At 40.0% G+C, this 23,772-nt stretch overlaps 2 protein-coding genes across 5 annotated transcripts in view; one reads left to right on the top strand and one right to left on the bottom strand.

Moving 5' to 3' along the window:
* Window positions 1-23,772, bottom strand: part of fchsd2 (FCH and double SH3 domains 2) — a 65,721-nt gene that overhangs the window by 17,046 nt on the left and 24,903 nt on the right. For 2 of the 4 annotated variants that reach the window (XM_028045451.1, XM_028045453.1), the window contains exons 4-13: window positions 20,367-20,446; window positions 19,729-19,873; window positions 19,441-19,574; window positions 18,784-18,838; window positions 18,270-18,398; window positions 14,254-14,376; window positions 9,121-9,216; window positions 7,357-7,431; window positions 2,609-2,725; window positions 2,399-2,503 (exon numbers count right to left, since the gene is read on the bottom strand). In XM_028045451.1, coding sequence (XP_027901252.1) covers window positions 2,399-2,503; window positions 2,609-2,725; window positions 7,357-7,431; window positions 9,121-9,216; window positions 14,254-14,376; window positions 18,270-18,398; window positions 18,784-18,838; window positions 19,441-19,574; window positions 19,729-19,873; window positions 20,367-20,446 — 1,059 coding nt within the window. The remainder of the gene's footprint in view (window positions 1-2,398; window positions 2,504-2,608; window positions 2,726-7,356; window positions 7,432-9,120; window positions 9,217-14,253; window positions 14,377-18,269; window positions 18,399-18,783; window positions 18,839-19,440; window positions 19,575-19,728; window positions 19,874-20,366; window positions 20,447-23,772) is intronic. The other 2 variants (XM_028045452.1, XM_028045454.1) reach the window with 1 other exon arrangement.
* Window positions 9,227-23,772, top strand: part of p2ry2.1 (purinergic receptor P2Y2, tandem duplicate 1) — a 46,446-nt gene continuing 31,900 nt past the window's right edge. The window contains exon 1 of the mRNA XM_028045459.1: window positions 9,227-9,362. The gene's annotated coding sequence lies outside the window, so the exon portion shown is untranslated. The remainder of the gene's footprint in view (window positions 9,363-23,772) is intronic.

Genomic DNA, 23,772 nt, shown 5'->3' with positions numbered 1-23,772 from the left:
AAAAAGACAATTTTATATAAAAAAAATGTTATATAATTTTTTATAATTTTTAAATTTTTATATAAAAAAGTAGCTCTTTAACTTTAGATGGAGAGGTGTACTGCCACATGCTTGATCAAAATGACAAAATATAGGTGTCATTCTTTCATAACTGTGCTCATGTCTCTTCCTCTTAACTTACTAACTGTGTTGATACCAGCCTGATGCAACCTCATTATGAGATGAGACTTTCAATCGGTTCCCCAGGAGCACATATTAGTAGTGTTTGTACTGACAAAAATGGATTTCAGGACAAGACCTTCCTCAGCATAAATATTTAAACAAGGACAGATTGTTTGTTGGGTGCTACAGCAAAAAACTACCATGGAGGCACTCTCTGTATCTCCTTCTCATCCAACCTGTATAAACCTAATGATGGAGAGAAGCACCAAATATGTCTACAAATCATCAATGTCCAGCTTTTTTAGACACCATTCAAACCACTCTGAGACAAACACCATGACAAAAATAAGCCCAAAAATAGAAACATTTGTGAAGCAGCAGTGCCTATTAAACAATATAATTTTAATTAATGTATTTTGTGTACTGAATTTATGTAAAAGATGTCTGTCCCTCAAAATATGAAAGAGGAAAAAATTAAAATTAAAAAAAATTTCATACCGAGTTTTCTTATTTCCATAACCTTTCCAGATTTTTCAGCATTGTGAATTCAAATGAAATCTAGCATCTGCCCGAAAGATTGGTCAAATACCCAGCCAGAATTATGACTGAACCTCATTAATTAGCTATGACTGAGGTGCAAGATAGAGGCTGCATGCATATATTTAAGCCTGTATTTATCATTTTCACAATGTGAAGGTTAGAGCGAATCCATAATAAACTCAAACTTGTGCACCCACTGAATTCCACTGAAACTACATGGCATAGGAACGTTTCACCTGAAGAAAAATTATTTTTAAAAATCCATTAGATTAATTAACAGATGATAATTGTCCACGATGAGTGCATGTAATCCTCTGACTGAAACAGTATGTCTCTATGTTTCTAACAAAGAGCCAACACCAACACTAGAAGAACATTTGAGATTAATACTTGACCTCAGAAGAAGGAGGGGTGGTCAAATCAGCATCAAGATTATGCTTTAATTGAATCTAAGTAATATCTTTTGTCCTGCCTTTATAATTATAAACTCAGAACTCTGTGATTAGCTCATCTGTATGAAATGAGCACATCAATTATTTAGCAACTTATTCATGGGAGAAATGATCGCCTGCAAGAGCAAAAGAGCTAAAATTCAACTTTAGACAGGGGAAAGAAGAGTGTAATGAAGGGTATATGAACAAATTGTGGTACTTTATAATAAATAGGTTCCAAAATTAACAGCTGGACAAGGTCACTAATACAACACTGCCTCTAAATTAACATTTGTAGACCAAATTTCTTAAGATCCAACAATGAACAAGGGTAAAATTAGGCATCATGGTTCATTTTTGAACATGCAAAGACAGAGGTTGGCAAAAAATGGGACCTATAAAGTTGAAATAAGGACAGAATTCAGACATTTAGACCATGAAGAGTTAACAAAAAAAAACTGACAGAATCTAGTTGAAAAGACAGGAGACGACAATGTCCTAATTAATGGTGAGACATGTCTCATCTGTGATGATTAATGCATAAATAATTGATTTTCCTGCAGAAAGAAGAGTCAGAGAAAAAGATTATGACTGACTGTTCAGATATGTTCACCATAGTTCTTTATCTCAAGAGTTGATTTGTTTTCACATTTAAATTTCTCTAAATGATCTGAATGTGCAGCAAGAAAATGACATGAATCACAGTTTTGACTTTCGTCTGGGTGATTAGGAGGATTAAACTAAGTGATTAGTCGATTGTTAGGAAGGAAGCCACCATATTTGCATCCATATGGTCAAAGACCAGTTAGCAGGTGGCAGGAGCACTTGAGTAGAATGCTTATATTTGCAATGGGTGTTGGAGAAACAAAACTTATTTGTGAATATCTGCATCATAAATTCACAGTATTTCAGCATCAGCATGTAAATTCAAACAAAAATCTCTAAATAATGTTTTATACTTTATTCTTGACAGTATGTCTCCATTTGTCATTTAAACTGATGCTGCTAAGAGAAAAGAGTTTAATAATTTATTGTTTTCCAGGAGCCCAAAAGATCAAATCTCCTGTGACAGACCAGCTCAGAATAAATGCTCCTATTGATGCAAAATAATTATGTCAAGTCCTATTTAGGTGTTTTTAATTCATCTAATGTAACATGATGTAAAAGTGTCAGGGTAAAGCCATCCAAGTCCAAAAACTTTACACAATATAAAGTTAAAAGACAAATCTGAAAAGCAGGAATTAAATCTCATTGGAGTTACACACCTCAGCTTTCCGCATTATCTCTTTGGTGTCTTCGATCTTTAGCTCCAGATCTAGTCTGCCCTGCTCAGTGGGAGGCAGGCCATGACTTTCACACTCTTCCAGAGACTAAACGAAGATATTTACATTAGAGGTGTGTGTTTGTGCTTTTTACATCAAAAATAAACTTGGCAGAGTTTAACAACTTCATGTTTGCAACATTTTTGCCCTTACTCGCTTGCAGTGAATAATATTCTTGTGCTCTCTGGCCACTCTGGTTGCCCATTTTCTGGCCTCTTTGTTCAGACTGTGCTCCTCGGTCGTTCCAGACTCAGACTCCAGCTGACGACTCTGGTACACACAGCCACACACAAAAACAAGCATAGGTAAACACACACGCATCCAGCCACAGGCATGTAAACACAGATGAGAACAAAGTCAGTGTTACAGTTCCAGGAAAAATAATTAATACTCACTGAACTTTTTCACACTCTGTCATATTATAACCCCAAACATCAGTGTATTTCATTGGAATGTTATGTGGCAGAGAAATACACTGTAGTGCTTAATTGTGCAGGGGGAGGAAAAATGATGCATAGTTTTCAAAATGCTTTATAATCTGAAATGTGTGGCATGCATTTCTATTTAGCCCATATTGCATTATACCCACAGGTAAAATCCAACAAAGACATTTGCATTCACAAGTCAACATAATTGAAGGGTTTAGGTGACTTTGGAAAATTTGTTAATTCTTATCTTCTACATCACATAATAATGTACTACTTTGTGTTGGTCTACCACACAAAACCACAATAAAATACGGTAGGTATGTTTAAGGCTGCAACGTAATCAGATGTTTGAAATGTCAAGAGATTCTGTATTTTGCACTGTAGATGCTCAAGGCGTGTGATTATGCTGAGGCTAGTTATTAAGCTGAGGAAAATGCGAGTGTGAATGTTTCCTTCTCAAATAATTAATACACCATGTGTTGCAAAGCTTTGTTGTTATCCTCACAGATCAAAATAGCTGCTATTAAAACCACATGTGGAAGACTGACAGTGTGTGAAAAATGCAGGGGTGTGTATTCGTGTGCACAGCAACAAATGAACAGAGCAGGAGGTGAAGAGAAACAGTCCAGTTCTGTTTATATGCTGCTTTGATCCGTTTTAAACAAATGCAGGAAAATATGTATGCTTAACTACAACCATCTGTCTCAATTACTTACCATTGATAAAATAAGTAAAACTAGTCATTACTAAGAGCTTCTGACATTTACAAGTATATATAAAAAATGTGGTACTTATGTGTGAAAAACTGAAAAGAAATGTGAAATAAAAACCTCTGAAAGCAAAAAAACCCGAAAACAAACCCGATCCTTAGGATGCACAAATATTAATAACTAATCTGTGTTCATAAACCGCATAAGATGGGGTACTCATAATTTGATAATAAATATGCGTCATGCTCTTATACAGAATATTTTAACTGTGTCTTTTCATGCAAGTCATACCTATTAATTAAGTGCTGATTCAGTAACACTGGGGCATTAATCCAGCTAAGTATAAGTGTGAAGCTGAAAGTATTACACAGGAGATTTACAGCTTAATTACATTTGGGCGCTGGAGATTCGAGGGGAGTTAAGGAACCAAAGCAGATCTCTAGATTAAAAACAGTGGCAGTGAGATAAAATGCCATGGAAAGAGGGTCAGCTAATTTGTTCCTTACCAGCGTGCTGAAATTATTGGGTCAATTTCTATAAGCTTTCTGGATGCAGAAAAAAACAAACAAAAAAAACATTATGCTGGTGCAGAAAATATTCAAAGGTCCTCCTTGAGGACAGTGCTGTTTTCAGGTTCTCCTTCTGCATCAGCTTTAGAAAACCTGTCTATGTACTATTCAGTAAAGGCCAAAAGAGCATGAAAAAAATTAGAAAAACAAAAAAAATTACAGATTGTTTAGCTTTTGCAGGACCTGATAGTAGGTCGAGTCCGACATCTGACTCCATTATAGGGGGAAACAAATCCATACTTTTACATACAAATCTTATTACAAAGTAGGAGATCAATGAATTCAGATTTGATTGTCAGTGTTTGGGTCACCTTGGTGCTATTGAGTTTGTTTATGTGCGAGAAAATCCAGGTCAAAATTTGTACTAGCAGCTTGAAGCACTTACAACAAGTTCTCTCTGTGAAATTGGGAGAATCTTAACAGAGTTTTAGACAGTTTTTTATTTGTATTTGTAAAAAAAAACCTTAACAAAACAAATATAACCTATGTTATTATTTTTTACAAATACAAATCTTTTTACACATCAGTTCTTGTCTATGGATACACAAAAATAAAATTCTCCACTATTTTATTGTACAAGGTTCCAAAACCCAATTCACAATTACACATTCATATTTATAAGTACAAAATATTTATGAGTGGAATTTTAATCCATCGTCTTCGCCTAGATACTGAAGCTAATTTCTCTTACTAATTGAAAAGTCCCTCTGACTCTAATCAATCTAATCAATCATTCTAATTTCAAAAATAGATTTTTTATTCTCCTTTGAATAATGTTTCTCAAATTAAAGGTTGGATTTTTATAATTTTTTTCAATGCAAGATTATGCAGCTAAATTAAAAGACAAAATTGTTTTGAGACATTTCACACATTTGGTGGTGGAGGACATTAACTACTTGGATGGTTCAAAGCATTTAGAATTATACTGCACTCCCATAAAAAGCTCAGCTGTCATAATAACACTCATTTGGATTAGTGTGTAGAAATAACAGTGGTTAAAGCGATGGCAAGGCACTCGGTTAAACAGTAGTGTGCGTTAATGGGCAGCAATGAATCTGCTGACTCAGGCTTCAATTTAAAAGTGTAAACATTCATCGGAGATTGCTGCTTGTTGCATGTCATCCTCTCATTCTGACCATGTGTAGCTTTAGTTTTTAATCATATTCTGAGTAAACAGCAGCCCCAAATAGAAACCCCCCCCTAGATTGTGGCTCTAAGTATCTACACCCATTTTTAATTGGAACATTTAGAGCTCACATAGTCTTGTCCTGTTTCCCCAGAAAAAAGGGATCTGTCACCACAGCTGGTGGAGCTGTAGCGCTGCCCAGACAAACATAATTTATCACAAGACATGCATCACACTTAACTCAGGGCATCATCATTTCTATAAGAGCTGTTTTAATGGATTCCTTTTAAAGCAAATGGGGCTTGAGACTCCAGAGTGTCTGCGGTAGAGTATGGGTACTTTTATTCTGTTTTTTGTCTCTACATTGAATAATGCTGCACTAAAACGCCAACAAAGACCAATTTCTGAACTATGTCATCCCTTTAGGAACTTGACCTTTTTGTGTTGGGCACTATATGGCAGTACAAACTGCAACTCATGTCTTCTGAGTCTGTCTGTAACTTCTTTGAACACACATCAAAACATAAATACCCCAAAATAAGAACAAGCAGTTCTGATTTTTTTATTTTCACCATTCTGTTGGATTTCAATGGCGGTTCAATACAGAAAGAACAGAATGGAAGACAAAAACAAGAGATCTCCATCTTGTTAGAGACATTTTTTAAGCTTGCATCTTGCAAGAATATGCAATAAAAATTATGAAATGCTTTGAGAGACTGCTTCTGGATCACACCAGAGCCAATGTGATCCCAGATGCTGATGAGCAGCAGCTTACCTACAAAGCTAATCAATCCACTGAAGATGGTTTCACTTGGAGCCTCAACACCAAACAAATGATGTGCTGTTCCCCTGCATATTTTGTTTGACACATCTGTCAGACTTTTTTCTTATTAAAATAAATACATATCAATAAATGCTACAACCTCCTCACAGTAAAATGATCACAAGTTTATGACCTGGTTGTAATCCTGAGTGCTCTGGTTTTTCTCTTGTGCTTCTAAAGTAACTAAACCAAAAGGTTTGAGGCAATAAAGTCCCTTTAAAATTGGCTAAAGTTACACCTTCCCGGTGAGCTTTGAGCGGTGGTTTCATCTAAGTTACAAAGAATAGTAGTTGCTGAGCCATAATCATCAATTACAGTTTTACTGCTTAAAATTCTGCCTTTTAAATTTTGCCATGGAAGTTTTTCTCCCACTTGAAGTTGCTGAGTGAGACACCACAGCAGTGGGAGTTTCCGCCTGGGGTTTGCAGACATTGAGAATCTGTTTTGGACTTCACATTGGAAACTCGTTGAAACCTACGAGGGTAAATTGAAGTTTCTGAAAAATGAGTTTCAGCACAAACGTCCAGGGTTTCATAACTGGAACTGGCCTCAAGATGCTAAATGTCCTTAAGACAACAAGCAGCATAATGACAAAGACGAAAGGGAAGAAAACAGTGGTTTTAAAGCAACTTCATAATTCTCTAATACTGTGCAGGCTTACACAATAAAAAATAATGCTTCTAAAGCAGGGGTGGGCAACTCCAGGCCTCGAGGGCCGGTCTCCTGCAACTTTTAGATGCATCTCTACTTCAATACACCTGAGTCAAATAATGAGGTCATTAGCAGGACTCTGGAGAACTTGACTGCACTTAGGAGGTGATTCAGCTATTGGATTCAAGTGTGTTGGACCAGGGAGACGTCTAAGAGTTGCAGGACACCGGCCCTCGAGGACCAGGATTGCCCACCCCTGTTCTAAAGTGATTCCATACAAAAATGTTCTACATGGCAACACTAACAGTTCCATCTGTACTGAAGCAGGCAATAGAAGCTATAACATCATCCTTTCATCCATTCAAAGCAAATTAATTTAATTTAATAATTACCTAGGCAGTCAAAATGTGTGTCCAGGAGGAAAGTCACTTGGGGCAACTAACTACGCTTTCAGTAAAGCTTTAGTTGACTACTACAGGTTGAATACTTGTTCAAATACATACAGCATTACCACAGCAGTCAGATATGATGATGGTGGTGTGGATGGTTTGTGTCAGGAATGAGGATGGGAATGCTAGCAGCTGATAAAACTACCTGTGCCAGGGTCATTCTCATGGCACTGACGGGCGACGGCTCAATGTCCACCAGCTGCTGCACCGAGCTCAGAGTCTGCAGTACGCTCCCACAAAGAGGCACACACATAGACAGGAGGCATCCAAACATAGACACACACACCCCAGTAGCAGCAGTGAAAGCACACAGAGTCAGGGAGGGGTTAATCAGAAAGAAAATAGATCAGGGTACAAGTGTTAGAAAATGTTGAAAAACGGGGAATACATGGCAGTATTAGAGCATTGTTATGCAGAAATATAGCTGCTTGACAAAATGTTCATACCTGTTGAATTTGTTAGCATTTTGTTATATTACAACCACAAGCATAAATGTTTTTTATTGGAATTTTATTTGATTGACTAAAGTAGCCCATAATTAAGTAGAAGAAGGAAAATGATGTATGACTTAAGCTGAGTAAAGGGCATTGCTGGAACAAACCTTGTTAGAGGCTGTAAAAGACTTAAACCTGGCACAGAAATTCAGCTTCCAACAGGAGCAAAGCCGAAAACATACAGTCAGAGATACAGTGAATTGGTTCAGATCAAAGCATATTCATGTGTTTGAGTTCCCCTGTCAAAATCTGGACTGTAACTCAATAGAGAATCTACACCAAGACTTATAAACTCATCTTCACAGATGTTCTTTTGCAATGAGGAACGGGTGATAATTTTAGTCTCCAAGATGTCCAAAGTTGGCAAAGCCACAACAAAAAAAATAAATAAATAAAAAATCAGAGGTCATTTTGCATTTAAAGGTTTCTCATCAAAGCATTCCAGGGGGATGATTACAATCTCAAACCACAATCTTGAAAGGTTTACTTTAAATAACATGTACCCTTTTCATTCCACTTCCCAATTACACACCATTTTCTATTGAACCATCACATAAAATTCTAATAAAATACAATAAAGTCTGTGGTCGTAATGGTAAAAAATGTAAAACAAAAAGACCAAGAGGTATAAATAATTTGGCATGGCAGTGAAGAAAAAGTTTACACAAGGACTAAAAAGCTGGCCGAAGAGGCACAAAAAGTAAATGAGAAACACGGGAGCACAAAGTGACTCACACAGAAGAGAAATGGACTCTGGAACTGTGCCACAGTGGAATTAGGAACTTTGTCCACAGAAACATTTTTCATTGTAGCCATAAAATACGTAACAAGATCCCAAAGGAGTGAAACAGCACAGCTCTGGATGATTTAATCACACAGCCTCTGATCATTTGACAAAATTCTTAAACATTTTTAACATCCAACAACCAGTTGAATTTAAAAATTTTTTAGCCTAAATTCATGTAAAATAAAATTAAAGAACTAATAAGATAAGCTCCCAATGGACAAACAGTATTTAATTTTAAACTTAGAACAAAGAGGTGATTCACATTTCTGTTCAGTTGTCACCAGACACAATTTAGCTCAATCGCTGCCATCTTATGTGTATAGTATAAAGAATGCACAAGTGAGACTGATCAGAGTTGCTTCTCAATCTATTTTGTATTAATGCAGTTCTCCATGATCATCAGTGTACAGAAAGAATTGTGATATTGCAGATCAGATATGCCACACCTGACAAATGAGGAGGCTGATTTCATGTCAAGAGTCCGAGAGAGAGTCACAATTTGTTGTTTTACACAATATAGAGTTACTGTCCTGCTGAAAACTGGTTTATAAACAAATAATAAAAGAGCATCCCTTAACGTGTACAGGTATTAATGCATCATCAGTGCGTACAGCTTTGGGACTCTCACCATATCGTATTCGCTGGCCTGGAACTGGAAGTCGTGTGCCTTGTGAAACACAGGGTTCTCTTGCATGAACAACTGCTGGTTGAACTCCTGTATTATCTGAGGAAGAAACAAGAGCAGACTATTAATGCTTTCATTTTGACTATACTGCAGTCGAATGGAACGTCAGTAACTCTTAACTAACTCCAGCTGCTGATTTCTGGGGAGGAGGAAACACCAAATCTTTTCATTCAAGATCACACAAGGTAAGTGCTTCACAATTATAATTCAAGTCTGAGCTGGACGTTTTTGACAATCACCTCAGTGGTATTCAACGAATGGAGCATCTGTTGGATTTCATGCAAAAGGTTTTGACTGTAGATGTCTAAGCTTTTTATAAGCTTTTTATTTATGTTTGACTGTTAAAGAAAGCATCCAGATAAGGCTTCTTATCTACTTGCAAGACTATTTTCCACTTGTTCTTATCTTAATATTTGTACATATATTACTAATATTAGTGTGTAAATAGCCAGCATGCACAGTTAGGGAGAACATTTCTGGAAAAGGTTTTTCAGGAGGTAAATTTTCAGAGAACACAAATTGTGTTTTGTGTGAAAGAAAGGCTTAACAAACAACAAGATATGAGTTTTCAAAAATAATATTACCTATGTGTGTAAGACTGTTGAGCTTGACTCCTTAAACCACGTGACTGTAACACGAGTAGTTTCTTGTATGTCCCTTAAATACTGAGTAAATACTGAGAACTCTGGAAGTTGGTTTTGCAGGTGGGGACACATCATTGAGCTAATACTATGGCAAATAATAATGGAAATAGGTTGTCTTTGGATGTCTGGTAGACTCATTTAAATTGGAGCGCAAAATAGGAACATTTGTTAAAATTTCAGCTAGTGTGAGTTGCTTTCACACTGCACTCTGTCAAATCAACAAAATCCTTTGAAAAACCTGTTCAAAGGTTTGGTGGTGCTGCATCAAGAACCTGTTTCTTGATGCAGATTTTAGCTGTAGTAGGATTTCTCTTTTGTCTTTGATAGTACCTCTTGTGCTAGATTATTGCTTTTGTTTTGGATGCATTTACCCAGAAAGCCTTGTGCTATAGTCTGCTTCCTTCTTTTATAGCGGATTTCTGGTCCGCTTGCATCCTCATATGCATTCAAACCGTGCCGAATCCACTTCAACTGAACCAATACCTAGATTTTTAGATGGACCAGAGATTGCTTTTTTTGTCCTGCATCAAACCTCAATTGTACATTCACCTCCTCAAACAAATTGTACCTTCTAGGCAGGTGAACCAGAGTTTTATTAAAGCCAACTAAACTGGGCGGTGTGAATGCACCCTTTAAGTGATTCCACTTCAAAATTATTTTTAGGAGGAAAATCCTCCATCTCCTCCATGGGCTGCCACCTTATCGTGGTGGAGGGGTTTGAGTGCCCCAATGATCCTAGGAGCTATGCTGTCTGGGGCTTCATGCCCCTGGTAGGGTCACCCAAGGCAGACAGGTCCTAGGTGAGGGACCAGACAAAGTGCAGCCCGAAGACCCCAATGATGAAGGAAAACCTTGGACTTGGTGTTCCCTCGCCCGGACGCGGGTCACCGGGGCCCCACTCTGGAGCCAGGCCTGGAGGGGGGGCACGATGGCGAGCGTCTGGTGGCCGGGCTTTTACCCATGGAGCCCGGCCGGGCTCAGCCCGAAGAGGAAACATGGGCCCCCCCTCCCATGGGCCCACCACCCGTGGGAGGGGCCAAAGGGGTCGGGTGCACTGTGTGATGGGTGGCGGCCAAGGGAGGGGACCCTGGCGGTCCGATCCTCGGTTGCAGAAACTGGCTCTTGGGACGTGGAATGTCACCTCTCTGGTGGGGAAGGAGCCGGAGCTAGTGCGTGAGGTCGAGAGGTTCCGGCTAGAAATAGTCGGTCTCACCTCGACGCATGGCTCTGGTTCTGGAACCAGTCTCCTTGAGAGGGGCTGGACATACTTCCACTCTGGAGTTGCCCAGGGAGAGAGACGTCGGGCAGGAGTGGGCATACTTGTTGCTCCCCATCTCGGCGCCTGTACGTTGGGGTTTACCCCGGTGAACGAGAGGGTAGGATCCCTCCGCCTACGGGTGGGGGGACGGGTTCTGACTGTCGTTTGTGCTTACGGGCCGAACGACAGTTCAGATTACCCACCCTTTTTGGAGTCCTTAGAGGGGGTACTGGAGAGTGCTCCTCCTGGGGACTCCCTTGTTCTGCTGGGGGACTTCAACGCTCACGTGGGCAACGACAGTGAGACCTGGAGGGGCGTGGTTGGGAGGAACGGCCCACCCGACCTGAACTCGAGCGGTGTTCTGTTGCTGGACTTCTGTGCTCGCCATGGATTGTCCATAACGAACACCATGTTCAAGCATAAGGGTGTCCATATGTGCACTTGGCACCAGGACACCCTAGGCCGCAGTTCGATGATCGACTTTGTCATCGTTTCATCGGATCTGCGGCCGTATGTCTTGGACACTCGGGTGAAGAGAGGTGCGGAGCTGTCCACTGACCACTACCTGGTGGTGAGTTGGCTCCGGTGGCGGGGGCGAAAGCCGGTCAGACCTGGCAGGCCCAAAAGTGTTGTGAGGGTCTGCTGGGAACGTCTGGCGGAATCCCCTGTGAGACGGAGCTTTAACTCCCATCTCCGGCAAAACTTCGAACACGTCCCGGGGGAGGTGGGGGACATGGAGTCTGAGTGGACCGTGTTCCGTGCCTCCATTGTCGAGGCGGCCGATCGGAGCTGTGGCCGCAAGGTTGTCGGTGCCTGTTCGAGGCAACCCTCGAACCCGTTGGTGGACACCTTCGGTGAGGGATGCCGTCAGGCTGAAGAAGGAGTCCTATCGAGCCTTTTTGGCCTGTGGGACTCCGGAAGCAGCTCATGGGTACCGGCGGGCGAAGCGGCATGCGGCTCGGGCGGTTGCTGAGGCAAAAACTCGGGTGTGGGAGGAGTTTGGAGAGGCCATGGAGAAAGACTTCCGCACGGCTTCGAGGCGATTCTGGTCCACCATCCGGCGTCTCAGGGGGGGGAAGCGGTGCAGCACCAACATTGTTTATAGTGGGGATGGTGTGCTGCTGACCTCTACTCGGGACGTTGTGGGCCGGTGGGCAGAGTACTTCGAAGACCTCCTCAATCCCACCAACATGCCTTCCACTGAGGAAGCGGAGCCTGGGGACTCTGGGTTGGGCTCTCCAATCTCTGGGGGCGAGGTCGCCGAGGTGGTTAAAAAGCTCCTCGGTGGCAAGGCCCCGGGGGTGGATGAGATCCGCCCGGAGTTCCTTAAGGCTCTGGATGTTGTAGGGTTGTGTTGGTTGACGCGACTCTGCAATATCGCATGGACATCGGGGGCAGTTCCCCTGGATTGGCAGACTGGGGTGGTGGTCCCCCTGTTCAAAAAGGGGGACCGGAGGGTGTGCTCCAATTATAGAGGGGTCACACTCTTAAGCCTCCCTGGCAAGGTCTATTCAGGGGTCCTGGAGAGGAGGGTCCGTCGGATAGTCGAACCTCGGATTCAGGAAGAGCAGTGTGGTTTTCGTCCTGGTCGTGGAACACTGGACCAGCTCTACACCCTCAGCAGGGTCCTGGAGGGTGCATGGGAGTTCGCCCAACCAGTCTACATGTGTTTTGTGGACTTGGAGAAGGCGTTCGACCGTGTCCCTCGGGGAGCCCTGTGGGGGGTTCTCCGGGAGTATGGGGTACCGGGCCCTTTGATACGGGCTGTCAGGTCCCTGTATGACCGGTGTCAGAGTCTGGTCCGCATTGCCGGCAGTAAGTCGGGCTCGTTTCCGGTGAGAGTTGGACTCCGCCAGGGCTGCCCTTCGTCACCGATTCTGTTCATCACTTTCATGGACAGAATTTCTAGGCGCAGCCAAGGTGTTGAGGGGATCCGATTTGGTGGCCTCAGGATCTCATCTCTGCTTTTCGCAGACGATGTGGTCCTTTTGGCTTCATCAGATCGTGATCTGCAGCTCTCGCTGGATCGGTTCGCAGCCGAGTGTGAAGCGGCCGGGATGGGGATCAGTGCCTCCAAATCCGAGGCCATGGTCTTGAGCCGGAAAAGGGTAGAGTGCCTTCTCCGGGTCAGGGGGGGTGTCCTGCCCCAAGTGGAGGAGTTTAAGTATCTCGGGATCTTGTTCACGAATGGGGGAAGAAGGGAGCGGGAGATCGACAGGCGGATTGGCGCAGCGTCTGCTGTCAAGCGGGCGCTGTACCGGTCCGTCGTGGTGAAGAGAGAGCTGAGCCAAAAAGCGAAGCTCTCGATTTACCGGTCGATCTACGTTCCCACCCTCATCTATGGTCATGAGCTTTGGGTCATGACCGAAAGAACGAGATCGCGGATACAAGCGGCCGAAATGGGTTTTCTCCGTAGGGTGGCTGGGCTCTCCCTTAGAGATAGGGTGAGAAGCTCAGTCATCCGGGAGGGACTCAGAGTAGAGCCGCTGCTCCTTCACATCGAGAGGAGCCAGTTGAGGTGGCTTGGGCATCTGGTCAGGATGCCTCCTGGACGCCTCCCTGGTGAGGTGTTCCGGGCACGTCCCACCGGGAGGAGGCCCCGGGGAAGACCCAGGACACGCTGGAGGGACTATGTCTCTCGGCTGGCCTGGGAACGCCTCGGGATTCCCCCGGAGGAGCTGGAAGAAGTGGCTGGGGAGAGGGAAGTCTGGGCCTCCCTTCTGAAGCTGCTACCCCCGCGACCCGACCTCGGATAAGCGGAAGAAGATGGATGGATGGATGGAATCCTCCATTTGCCAAATCAGGCAGAAAAGGTTACAAATCTACTATGAAAACCACCTTGGTAGTAAGGTAAAAAGTTTTTGGATAGACTATGAACTAATGGGTGAGAGGGTATGGTGAAAGTAGGGTAAACATTTGTTGAAAATTTGCAGCAGCCATCACCCAGTTTATCCTCCTCTGCAGTTCATATGTTGAGTGAACGTTAAGTCACGAGACAGGAGGTCTATGGTTTTGTTTGAAAACATCACATTTAAATCCAACCGCTCCTACTGAATTTCACAGACATTCACAGAGTTTGCATTCAAATAAACTGATAAAAGATTTTATACACCACGACCCTTTTAATCTCCGTTCCTTCATCCTAAAATGAACTTCTAAACTAAGTTGACTCACCCTGGAAGATTTTTCTAAGAGGAACTGGAAGGTGCTGTGAGTGGCCTGCGAGGCCTCCAGCTCAGTGCGGCACAAAGCCACCAGGTAGTCCTTCACATGCTCATAGATTCTCCCATCCAAGTCCTGGAGGACAGACAAAGAAAAAGATAACAGGGTTACACTGAGAAGAGTGTTAGTTCAGTAGAATTTCACAATATTGTGTATCACATACTTAGCAAGAAAAGTAAGTAAGTATTGTTTCTTTGTTATAACAATGCTTTTTGGCAATTAACTGTATACCCTCGGAAAGCTTGTTAATTTCCTTTGTGTCGCATTTGTAAGAAAGAAGACTATAAGTAAGAAAGAAAACGAAGCAGCTGTTTTCACTTGACAGCAACCATTAGAAGTTTAGATGAACAGGCAGAAGGACATTTTAATGAGGTATGAGGCTCAAGTGATCAGCCAAGAAGAAGGCCACACTGCCAAACACACAAATCAGCCAGTGGGAGAAAAAAAAAGATTGAAGCTTATGGAGAGAAGAGGGAAGGAACTGAGGAGGTATTAACAGCATTATTTGGTGAGAGAAAAGAAGATGAATGAGTGAAATAGTTTTTTTAGGAGATGTGTAGAGTTCACACAGCTGCAGAGGAAGGTAAGAGAGTTCAACAACAGAATGACCACACACTAACTCACACTTCAGCTTTCAAATATTCAGGCACAAATAAACGAATCTGGCCAAATGTCTTGCCAAATGTCATCAGATGCCTGAGTCGTCAAAGAAAAATACTAAAATATTTGATTTGATCTGTTTGAAATTATGATGTCCAAACTATTTAATTGTCCCTTTTATTTCACTTGGTGTTTCTGATATCCTTACAGAACACTCTGAAATGCTGCTGTACAAAATTAAAAGCACCCACATGTTTTCACACACACATACACACCCCTGCGCACACACCACAGCATCATAAAACAATAGGATATTGACAAGGAAATTATGTCATCAAGGGTGGGCAGTTGGCTGACTTCACTCTGCTTGTTCCCTCATCAGTCTGGCCATTTCCTTCTCACCCATTCTTCCCATCCTCCCCTCCTCTTTTTAGCCATTTATGGTAGTGCTGAAACAAAGTGAGTCAGCTTCCAGAAAAAGCTCAGACCCGGCACAGCTGCCAGTTGGACGGTGTGTGTGTGTGTTTTTAGGCGAGTGACTGCATTGGCCAGAGCAAAGCAGAGCACACAGGAGAACAGAGGTGCAAAAAGTAACTATTGGCACCAGCTTCGACCAGCAGAGGGAGATGTGGAGCTGCTCCTGACCTCCTACTACAGCTGTTGCATCTACAAGGACAACAGTGTTTATGTTTAGGATGTAAGTTATTGCTGCAGCCAGATGCCAGAACAGTCACTCAGGAGAATATTTAAATTCAAACAATTAAAAAAACTATGCTGTTTTCTAACATATCTTGTACCTAAAACCCTTGTTTTCTGTCACGTATGTAAAATAAATTGATAGTTAATGTAGTTTTATTTTGTTGAAGAAAACATTTCAGCTTTAACAGATTTTTGTTCTAATTAAATAAACAACAACCTCCCTCTGCCACATTTCATGATATAGTGCCTTTCAAAAGTGGTAATTTAAAATAAAAACGTAGCTCATGAAAAATTAGTAGCAGACTCATATTAAAACTAAATAACTGGAAAAATTATACTCAAAATAAATATATCAAAACAAAGCTCTGCATGCCTTGGGAAAGCATTCAAGCCCCTTGTGGGTTTTTTTTCCCATTTTTTCATTGTACAGTTGCAAACTTTAATGTGTTTTATTGGGATTTCATGTGATACAAAAACAAATACCAGTAAATAGATGTAAAAACAAAGGAAAAGAGTACATGGTTTCTAACACTTTTTACAAATGCAAATCTGAAAAGTGCGGAGTACGTATTTAGCAACTCAATGGTAATGCTAAATAGCGGTCTTTGACAGGGTGCATTTCTACCAGCTTCAAATCTACAGAGTGATTTTTTTCCGACATCTTGTTTACAAACTAGCACATTGTCAGTCAGACTGGTCAGACTGCATGGAGAGTGTCTATGGACAGAAAATGGCAAGTACTGTCTTAGATTCTCAATCATATTTAGGTTGAGGCTATTACTTAAATAATAGAATCTAAACTATCCTATTGTAGCCCATACTGTGTTATAGGGGTTTTGTCCTGTTGGAAGGCGAACCTCGGCTTCAGTTTCAAATATTTTGTATCTTTAAACTGTTTTTTTTTTTTTCCAGGTTTGAGCAGTACTTATTTATTTACAGCATAGAGAACACTATTTTGTTCAATAATATCCTCTAATAAACCTCTGAGGGTGTTCAAAAACCGTCTTGATTTTATGCTGATGCAAAATGATACGAGATTAAATGGGGCTGAACACAAAACCAAAGCATTGTTAAATTTTTATTTTAAACAATTTGAAAACCAGATATAATTTTTCTTTCACTTTTACAACTATGGTCTACTTTGTTCGTCTATCATAAAATCCCACTAAAACACAGTGAAGTTAGTGGTTGTAATGTGACAAGATACACACAACTCTGCAAGCCACTGCAAAACTTCAAGAATCTAAAAGCATATATTGCCAGGCTTTACTGCACAAACAAAGTAATAAAAGAAAGCTGAGGTGATGGCTCTGTCAGTTTGGTACCATTTTTCAAAATTACATTTATTACAGAATTCCATGTGACACTGTCTAACCTCCACAACTAAAAGAAGATAAGCAGACAGTAGGAACAGCTTTCTTCCTCCTAGCAGTGTCCCCCTATTCTCATTGTGTGTTTGTGTGAACATATTTGTGTACATCCATACTTCCCTGCAGTTCTGTCCTTCTGTTGCAGTGAACTGAGGATCTATTATTCAGGGAGGCCTCCAAGTGGAGATGCTCACACTGTACATGCCTGAGGGCCAGTGTGTCAGAGGGAAACTGAAGCAAGGCTGAAAGCTAGAAATAGGTTCTCAGAAATGTTTCAGTTCGCAAAGCTGAACTTATTTCTCGAGTCACTTTATTAGTCATGTAAATTGCATGTTTGTTCAGAAACGGGCAGGAAGAAAGTGTCTCAGTCAGTGTACCTGGTTTATAGGACCTAAATTCACTACTAAGAGTTCAATTAACTACTCGTTTCAGTAATAAACTATCCAAAACCTAAGATTACGGGTTAGTCGTTTATTGTTTGTTTTATTTTGCAATTATGCTTATATGAACATTCTCATTTTTAACCAACCACGGTTGTGACAATAGTGGGAATCAAAATCCCTTACACAGCTTTTATTTTATTTATTTTTTTACTCAGATATGAATTTCAAATCATAACACCCTGGAAGACTGCAACTCTCTTTAGAGCCTCAAAAACTGTGATATCATCACTTTTTTAGGCACATTTTTTCCCCTTCAGCCTATTTTCTTCATATTGGTTTCTGGCAGTTTGCAGATTTACATTGAAGATGCTTTCCTAAAAAATAACAATGTCCAATTTGACCTTGGAACCTGGAAATGCTTCCGCTCTGCTGAATAAAAAAACTCCTTCTAGGTTTTATCCAAATGTAAGTCTAAAGTCAGCAGTAGAAATGTTGATGTAGCAAAACAAACTTGAATCTTTTTTTGTTGGATTTATTTTCATTTTAATTTTTTATTACTCCACTCATCAGTCTATGGATATGTATTATCTCAATTATATCACTCAGTTTTGCCCCTAAAAATAAATGTGTTCAGGTCAAAAAGTCTTGTTGAACAAATCTTTACCTACTTGTATAATTTTGTCAACTTTTGGTAAAAAGAAAACAACAACAACAAAAAAAAAAAACATACTTTCAGATCAAACATGCACACTCTCCATTTCAAAATGTTTGGTCAGACTCAAGCAAGCATATTAATTGAAATGCTTAACAACAGTTAATAAACAGTACATAAGTTTTGGTTTGTGAAGCTAAGGATTAAATTCAAAATTCTTCACAATCTAATATTTCAGCTCTTAATTCATCTTTAGGTATGTACCTGTATGCAGTGCAGCAGGTCTGTGTGATAGTAGCGGTCATGATGGGCGTTTGCAGCAGCTAGCGTTAGCAGGTAGTCATTCCTGGCTTGTGTCGCTTTGGAGTTACAATCACTTCTCTTTGCTTTCAACTGCAATAAAAAAAAGAACGTTATAGATTTTTGTGCTTTGCCTTTTGTTTTATTTGCACTAAAATGTTTTAGATCACCAAACAAACTTCAGTATTTGCTAAACAGAAATAGCTATGAAAACTAACCTGACAGAATGTGAAAGCAACTTCTGCCAACACACTTGTGCTATTAATGTTTGCAATAACTTAACATAGCTCAAGAGGAATTTTGACCAACTCTCCTTTGCTGAGTCGTTTTAATTACGGTAATTAATTCAGTAACATTGGAGAATTTTCAATCAGAAATATTTGAGTGTGAAGTTTTTGTTTCACAAAGAAGCAAAGTTAGATATGATAAGATATCTAAGGTGTTAAAGGCAATAACATTCATAGTGAGACCCTCTTACCTTTACACTTGCCTTCTGTAAACTAATTCTTGATTGAAAAAGTCCAAGTTTGGACCTGAAAGAACAAAATAAGACAGATAAGAAGAACAGATTTTGTCTATACATTATGATGTACAGTATATTAATGATGAAATAAAGAGACTTCTGTCATAAAATCATTGAGTATTTAGGTTTTTATCCATCTGTTTCCACCTTTTATAATGTCAGTCCTACACTTTCCTCTGATCTTTGCACTTTGAAGTATAAAGATTGTGCCTGTGAAATTCCAGTTTCTCATCATCATCACCCTTTCTTAAAAGTGTTTCCACCGCCTCTGGCTTTCTACTAAGTAATAAAGAACAGATCATCCAATCGATGCGAGCGCTAGCCAGAGCTGAGAACTCAGTGAAGTGAAAATGTCACCATAGCTACTGCTACCAAGAGGTGGTAGGAAAGCAACACTCATCAGCACCAAGTCAAAATCTGGAACTAATTGTGAGATGGCAAAGCCTCAGATGCTCTTCTGCTCAGTTGGCTTTGCAATGAAAAATCCTGTTAGGCTCAAAAGGCAAGAAAAATAAAAGATATGTGCATCATACACTGTGAATATGATGCACAGATGTTTTTTGTTTTTTTTTCACAGTTCTCCTGATACACGCAGCGCCTTCCTAAACTTACTTGGCCTCTATGTCGGCCTTCTCTCGTACGGCGTGTGCAACCTGCTCGCAGTCATAGTATTTCTTCTTGGCTTTCGCCAACTCCTTCACCGACTCCTGCAGCTCTGCTTGAATGCCACTCAACTGATCAATGGTCTGGGAGGAGCAAGCAGAGAGAAAGTTGAGTTGCCAAAGAAAGAGCTTAATTACCATGATTAAGCTATTTCTTAATCATGTTAAGAAAAAGCTTAATAGGATTTAAGAGTAAAGGAGAACAAAGTTTGACTATCACTTCTACACATTGACTCACCTTCTTGAGCTGCTGTTCCTTATAGAGTCTAACAGTCTTGGCAGGTTCTGATATTTGACTCTTGTAGTTGTCACATACATTCAGTCTCGACTGGCTCACCTGAACAGTTCCCTCTAAATAGGCTCTCCAAACAGCATACACATTCCTGGTTGGAGAAACAAAAAACAGTGTACACCCCCAAGAGCCTTTTGCATTAGGAGGATCTGATTTAGCACAGTGTAAAGGGTTTGTACAGTAAACTAGGTATTTTTTTTTATTTTTATAAATCAGATGTTACTCAAAAAACTGAGTTGTATATATTTTGTTGTTCTTCTGTGGTGTGTTGGAGACCTGACAGATATGCTCATCTAACAGAGCTTAGATTAGATTTTCAGCTGAACAGAGGAGATGAATGAGCAGCTTTTTTCAGAGTAAATTATAGGACATATGAAAGCATTTTCTGTTTTTAACACAGTAAAGATCTAGGTATCTTCCTCAGAGATTAGATTTTAGCTCTATTTTAGATAACATTTGGCAACATTCAGGTATATTGTAAAATTGTCTAAATACCTAAGTTTAAACTGAGTTAAAAAAAAAAAGTTACTCTGTGCTTATGTGAATCCAGTTTCTTGTACAGAACAAAATAAAGGCAAACCCACCTATAATCTGTTCTCTGGTCATCGGGGCTGATTCCAGGCCAGTCTCTCTTTAGGTACTGACTTGCCAACTTCTGCAAAGCCTGAAAGCACAAGCACAACAAGAGGGAACTTCATAAAAAGCAGGATAACACAATACCTTTCTAATAATTCAGAGAGATTACTACACTTGATGCCATGACAAACACAAGTAATGAAATTAAATAATACATAGCAGTCAATGATGTATATTAAAAAAAGGGCAGGTCTCAAGTTTGCTCATGGAGAGGTAGGTCTATTTTCAGCTGATGAACTACAGTACAATGCAGATTTAATATATATATATATACTGTATATATATATATATATATATATATATATATATATATATATATATATATATAAAGCATAATATAATGATAGAGAAGCTATGTGGTCAACTGCTGAGGAGGCAATCAGCTGTCCGAGTGAGGAGATACTGAACCCAATGTGTTTGGAGACATAGGCTCGATTGCAAAACACCTGGCTGACAACCACTTACATCTGACCTGTGTGAAACCATAACAACACACCCTAATAGTAGGCCTTATACTATCATGTATAAGGCCTACTATTAGGTGCTTATAGATGAATGTATAAGCACCATGTTCATCTGCAGTCAAGAACATGCAGTGATTTTGTTACTTTTGTTAATGATTTTGCACCCCTGGCAACCTCTATAAATCAATGAATCTAGCTTGACATGGAACTTGTAACCAACGTCTTTCTGTAACGGGTCTGACTACAGGCCAAGAGTCAGACCTAGGATCTACTTGCTGCTAAGCAACAGTACTACCAACTGTGCAGCCCATTTCAAAACATGTAAAGCTTAAAAGAAGTAGTGAAGACTACTCCTGCTATTGTTTGATTCTCTACATCTGTAGGAAGATACTAAATCACTTGATGTCATTTGGGAAAGAGAAGCACATTTTCACTTTATTATACATTTTGATAGTTATGAAATGAGTTTCTGATTTTATAACCTTTATTGTAGTAAAACTAGTATCTGCCAATATTTTGCTTCTTCATTGCCATCGTTCTATCAAATTCTAGGATATTTGGCTTTGGTGTCTCATAAACAAATAAGCCAATGAATAAGTCCATAAATATATTAAATAGTACATTGCATAATTCTATGTAATGCAAAAGTAAACTGAAATTGCTAATAGCTTGCCAGAAGGAGTCAAAGATTAAAAAAAGTTAAGAGAAATACTTTGTAACTAGAGCAGCATTTTGAAGAGAAATTGTCATAGTACTGTCAGTGTGAGCAAAATCGCAATCCCAAAGTTGGTCGCCATTTTGTGGGATATTATATTTTGCTATGCAGACAATTTCTGCATGCAATAATACATTAGCCCTGTAAGACTTTCACTGTCTTTATTACTCACACTTTATGTCCATTTTTAAAAGTTGAGACAAAGAGTGGTTGGCACATTATGAAGAAGGAAAGGTGTGAAAGGAGTCAAGAAAAGTCCCACATGAAGCTAACTGAAATCTAAGGAATTAAAAAAGAAAAAATGTAGTTCACAGCATTTGCATTTACAAATTAAAATTACTTTTTTTCCCTGAAACACATAGTGTATACACCTTAAATACATTGTATTTGGCAATGTTTACACAAGCAAATAAAAAAGTGCTTTCTTTCAACAATAGTTTTTCATGGTGACTTTAAGAATAGACATTAGCTTAACCTACTGATGGCAGGCTGAGTTGATAATGATGGAATCAGGTAAATATTGACCTCCTTGACAAACTCATCACCATGTCACACACAAAAAGACAGTGTTAGCCGTTTAATCTTGTCTCAACTTAACTCTGACTACATCAACTCAACAGAATGGATGGAGTAAGCTGAATATTTCTGCTTCAGATTTCAAGTGTATTTTTTTAATTAAATGGTACACTGGGTCAAATCTGTGTCAGCACAACTGAACCTACCATAAGCACCTGGTGTGTGTGAGCAGAAACTTTATGGCAGAAAGAGAGGCAAACTCACATCTTGCAGACTGGGTCAGTGTGTCAGCACAGTGACACAGACACACTGCACTTGCGTCTCTGTGAGTATCTCCATGTGGCTGTGCAAAACACTCATTAATAAAGAAGTCATTAACAAACTGGAAAGAGCAAGCACAACAACCCAAACCAGGCAAAGGCAGCCTAGGAGAGAAGTTGCACCCTAACAGACATTGAATGCTCCATTCTTCAGATTTGCATGTAAATCAGGTCTCAGTTCTCATTTAGAAATGCCCCCCCCGCCCCCTTTCTAAGTAGTTATTTTATTGTCTGTCTGAACAATGATGCTTCTCAAAGGCAAATTTATCAGGTTATATACTGGGGCTCCCTTCCTCCACATTATCTGTGCAAAAATTCTTTCTGGGTATTCTCCCTCTTCTCTCTTTTGCTGTGAAATAATGATTACTAGCGTTCCTGTAGCAACACATATTTCAAATCTTCACCTTTTATGTCTTGGCACTTTTTTGCTGTGAGTACTTGCTGTTCTAAAATTTTAATATTTAAAACATGAAACAGTACAATAACTTCACTGTACAGTCAGTGTGAGATTGCATCTTGAACTGGGGACTGCACTTTAATGTTGACTCCTTTTAGATAGAAAACGGAGAAAACGTCTTGCCTTATAGTTTGCTTTGACAAGCAACACAGAGGTGATCAGTGCCAAAGAGAAGTGAAAATGTTACACAAACAGAATTAAGACACATACAAAACAAAATCCATTGCACAAAAACTGCTCTGTCCTGTGCAAACATGTTTGCTTTAAGAACAGTCACCGTTTCTTCCTCTTTGACCCTGAAGGGAAGGGTGGAGTGGGTGGGAACAGTGGTGATGAAAGTTTCACAGACTGTGAGCAAGTTTGTTAAAGTGAGTCTGAAGAACTAGAAAATGTAACGTCCTTCCTAATGCATGGACATGCATATGAATGAGTTATACCAATGTACGAAGAGAAGCACATCCAAGAAATGCTAGAAAATAATATTTACCCCCAATACCTTTTCATACACACATCCAGGCCTGATCAATGTCAGACCTGTAGACTCGAGAAACAATTAAACCTGTCTGACAACAACAACTTCAAGAAGAGATGAGAAAATAACATCCACTTCAGTCTGGAAAGGGTTACAAATCAATTTCTAAGGCTTTGGGACAGACGTGAGAACTATTATTCACAAAGAGAGAAAGCAGAAAAGGAAGAATGGGAAATTTCAAATATTTTTTTCAGAGCTCTGTAAATATAACTCATGGCATAAATAGTGTCCAGGCTGGTATTCATAAAATTCTATCAAAAAACTTTTCAAGGATGCCAAGTTATGGTTTAAAATGTGTAACAATAACTGGTAAGATGCCAGGAAACACACAAAATAAATTTCCAGCATTT

This window comes from Xiphophorus couchianus, chromosome 18 (genome assembly GCF_001444195.1).
Source record: "Xiphophorus couchianus chromosome 18, X_couchianus-1.0, whole genome shotgun sequence".
NCBI classification, from domain to species: domain Eukaryota; kingdom Metazoa; phylum Chordata; class Actinopteri; order Cyprinodontiformes; family Poeciliidae; genus Xiphophorus; species Xiphophorus couchianus.
This window is presented reverse-complemented; position numbering and strand designations above follow the sequence as displayed.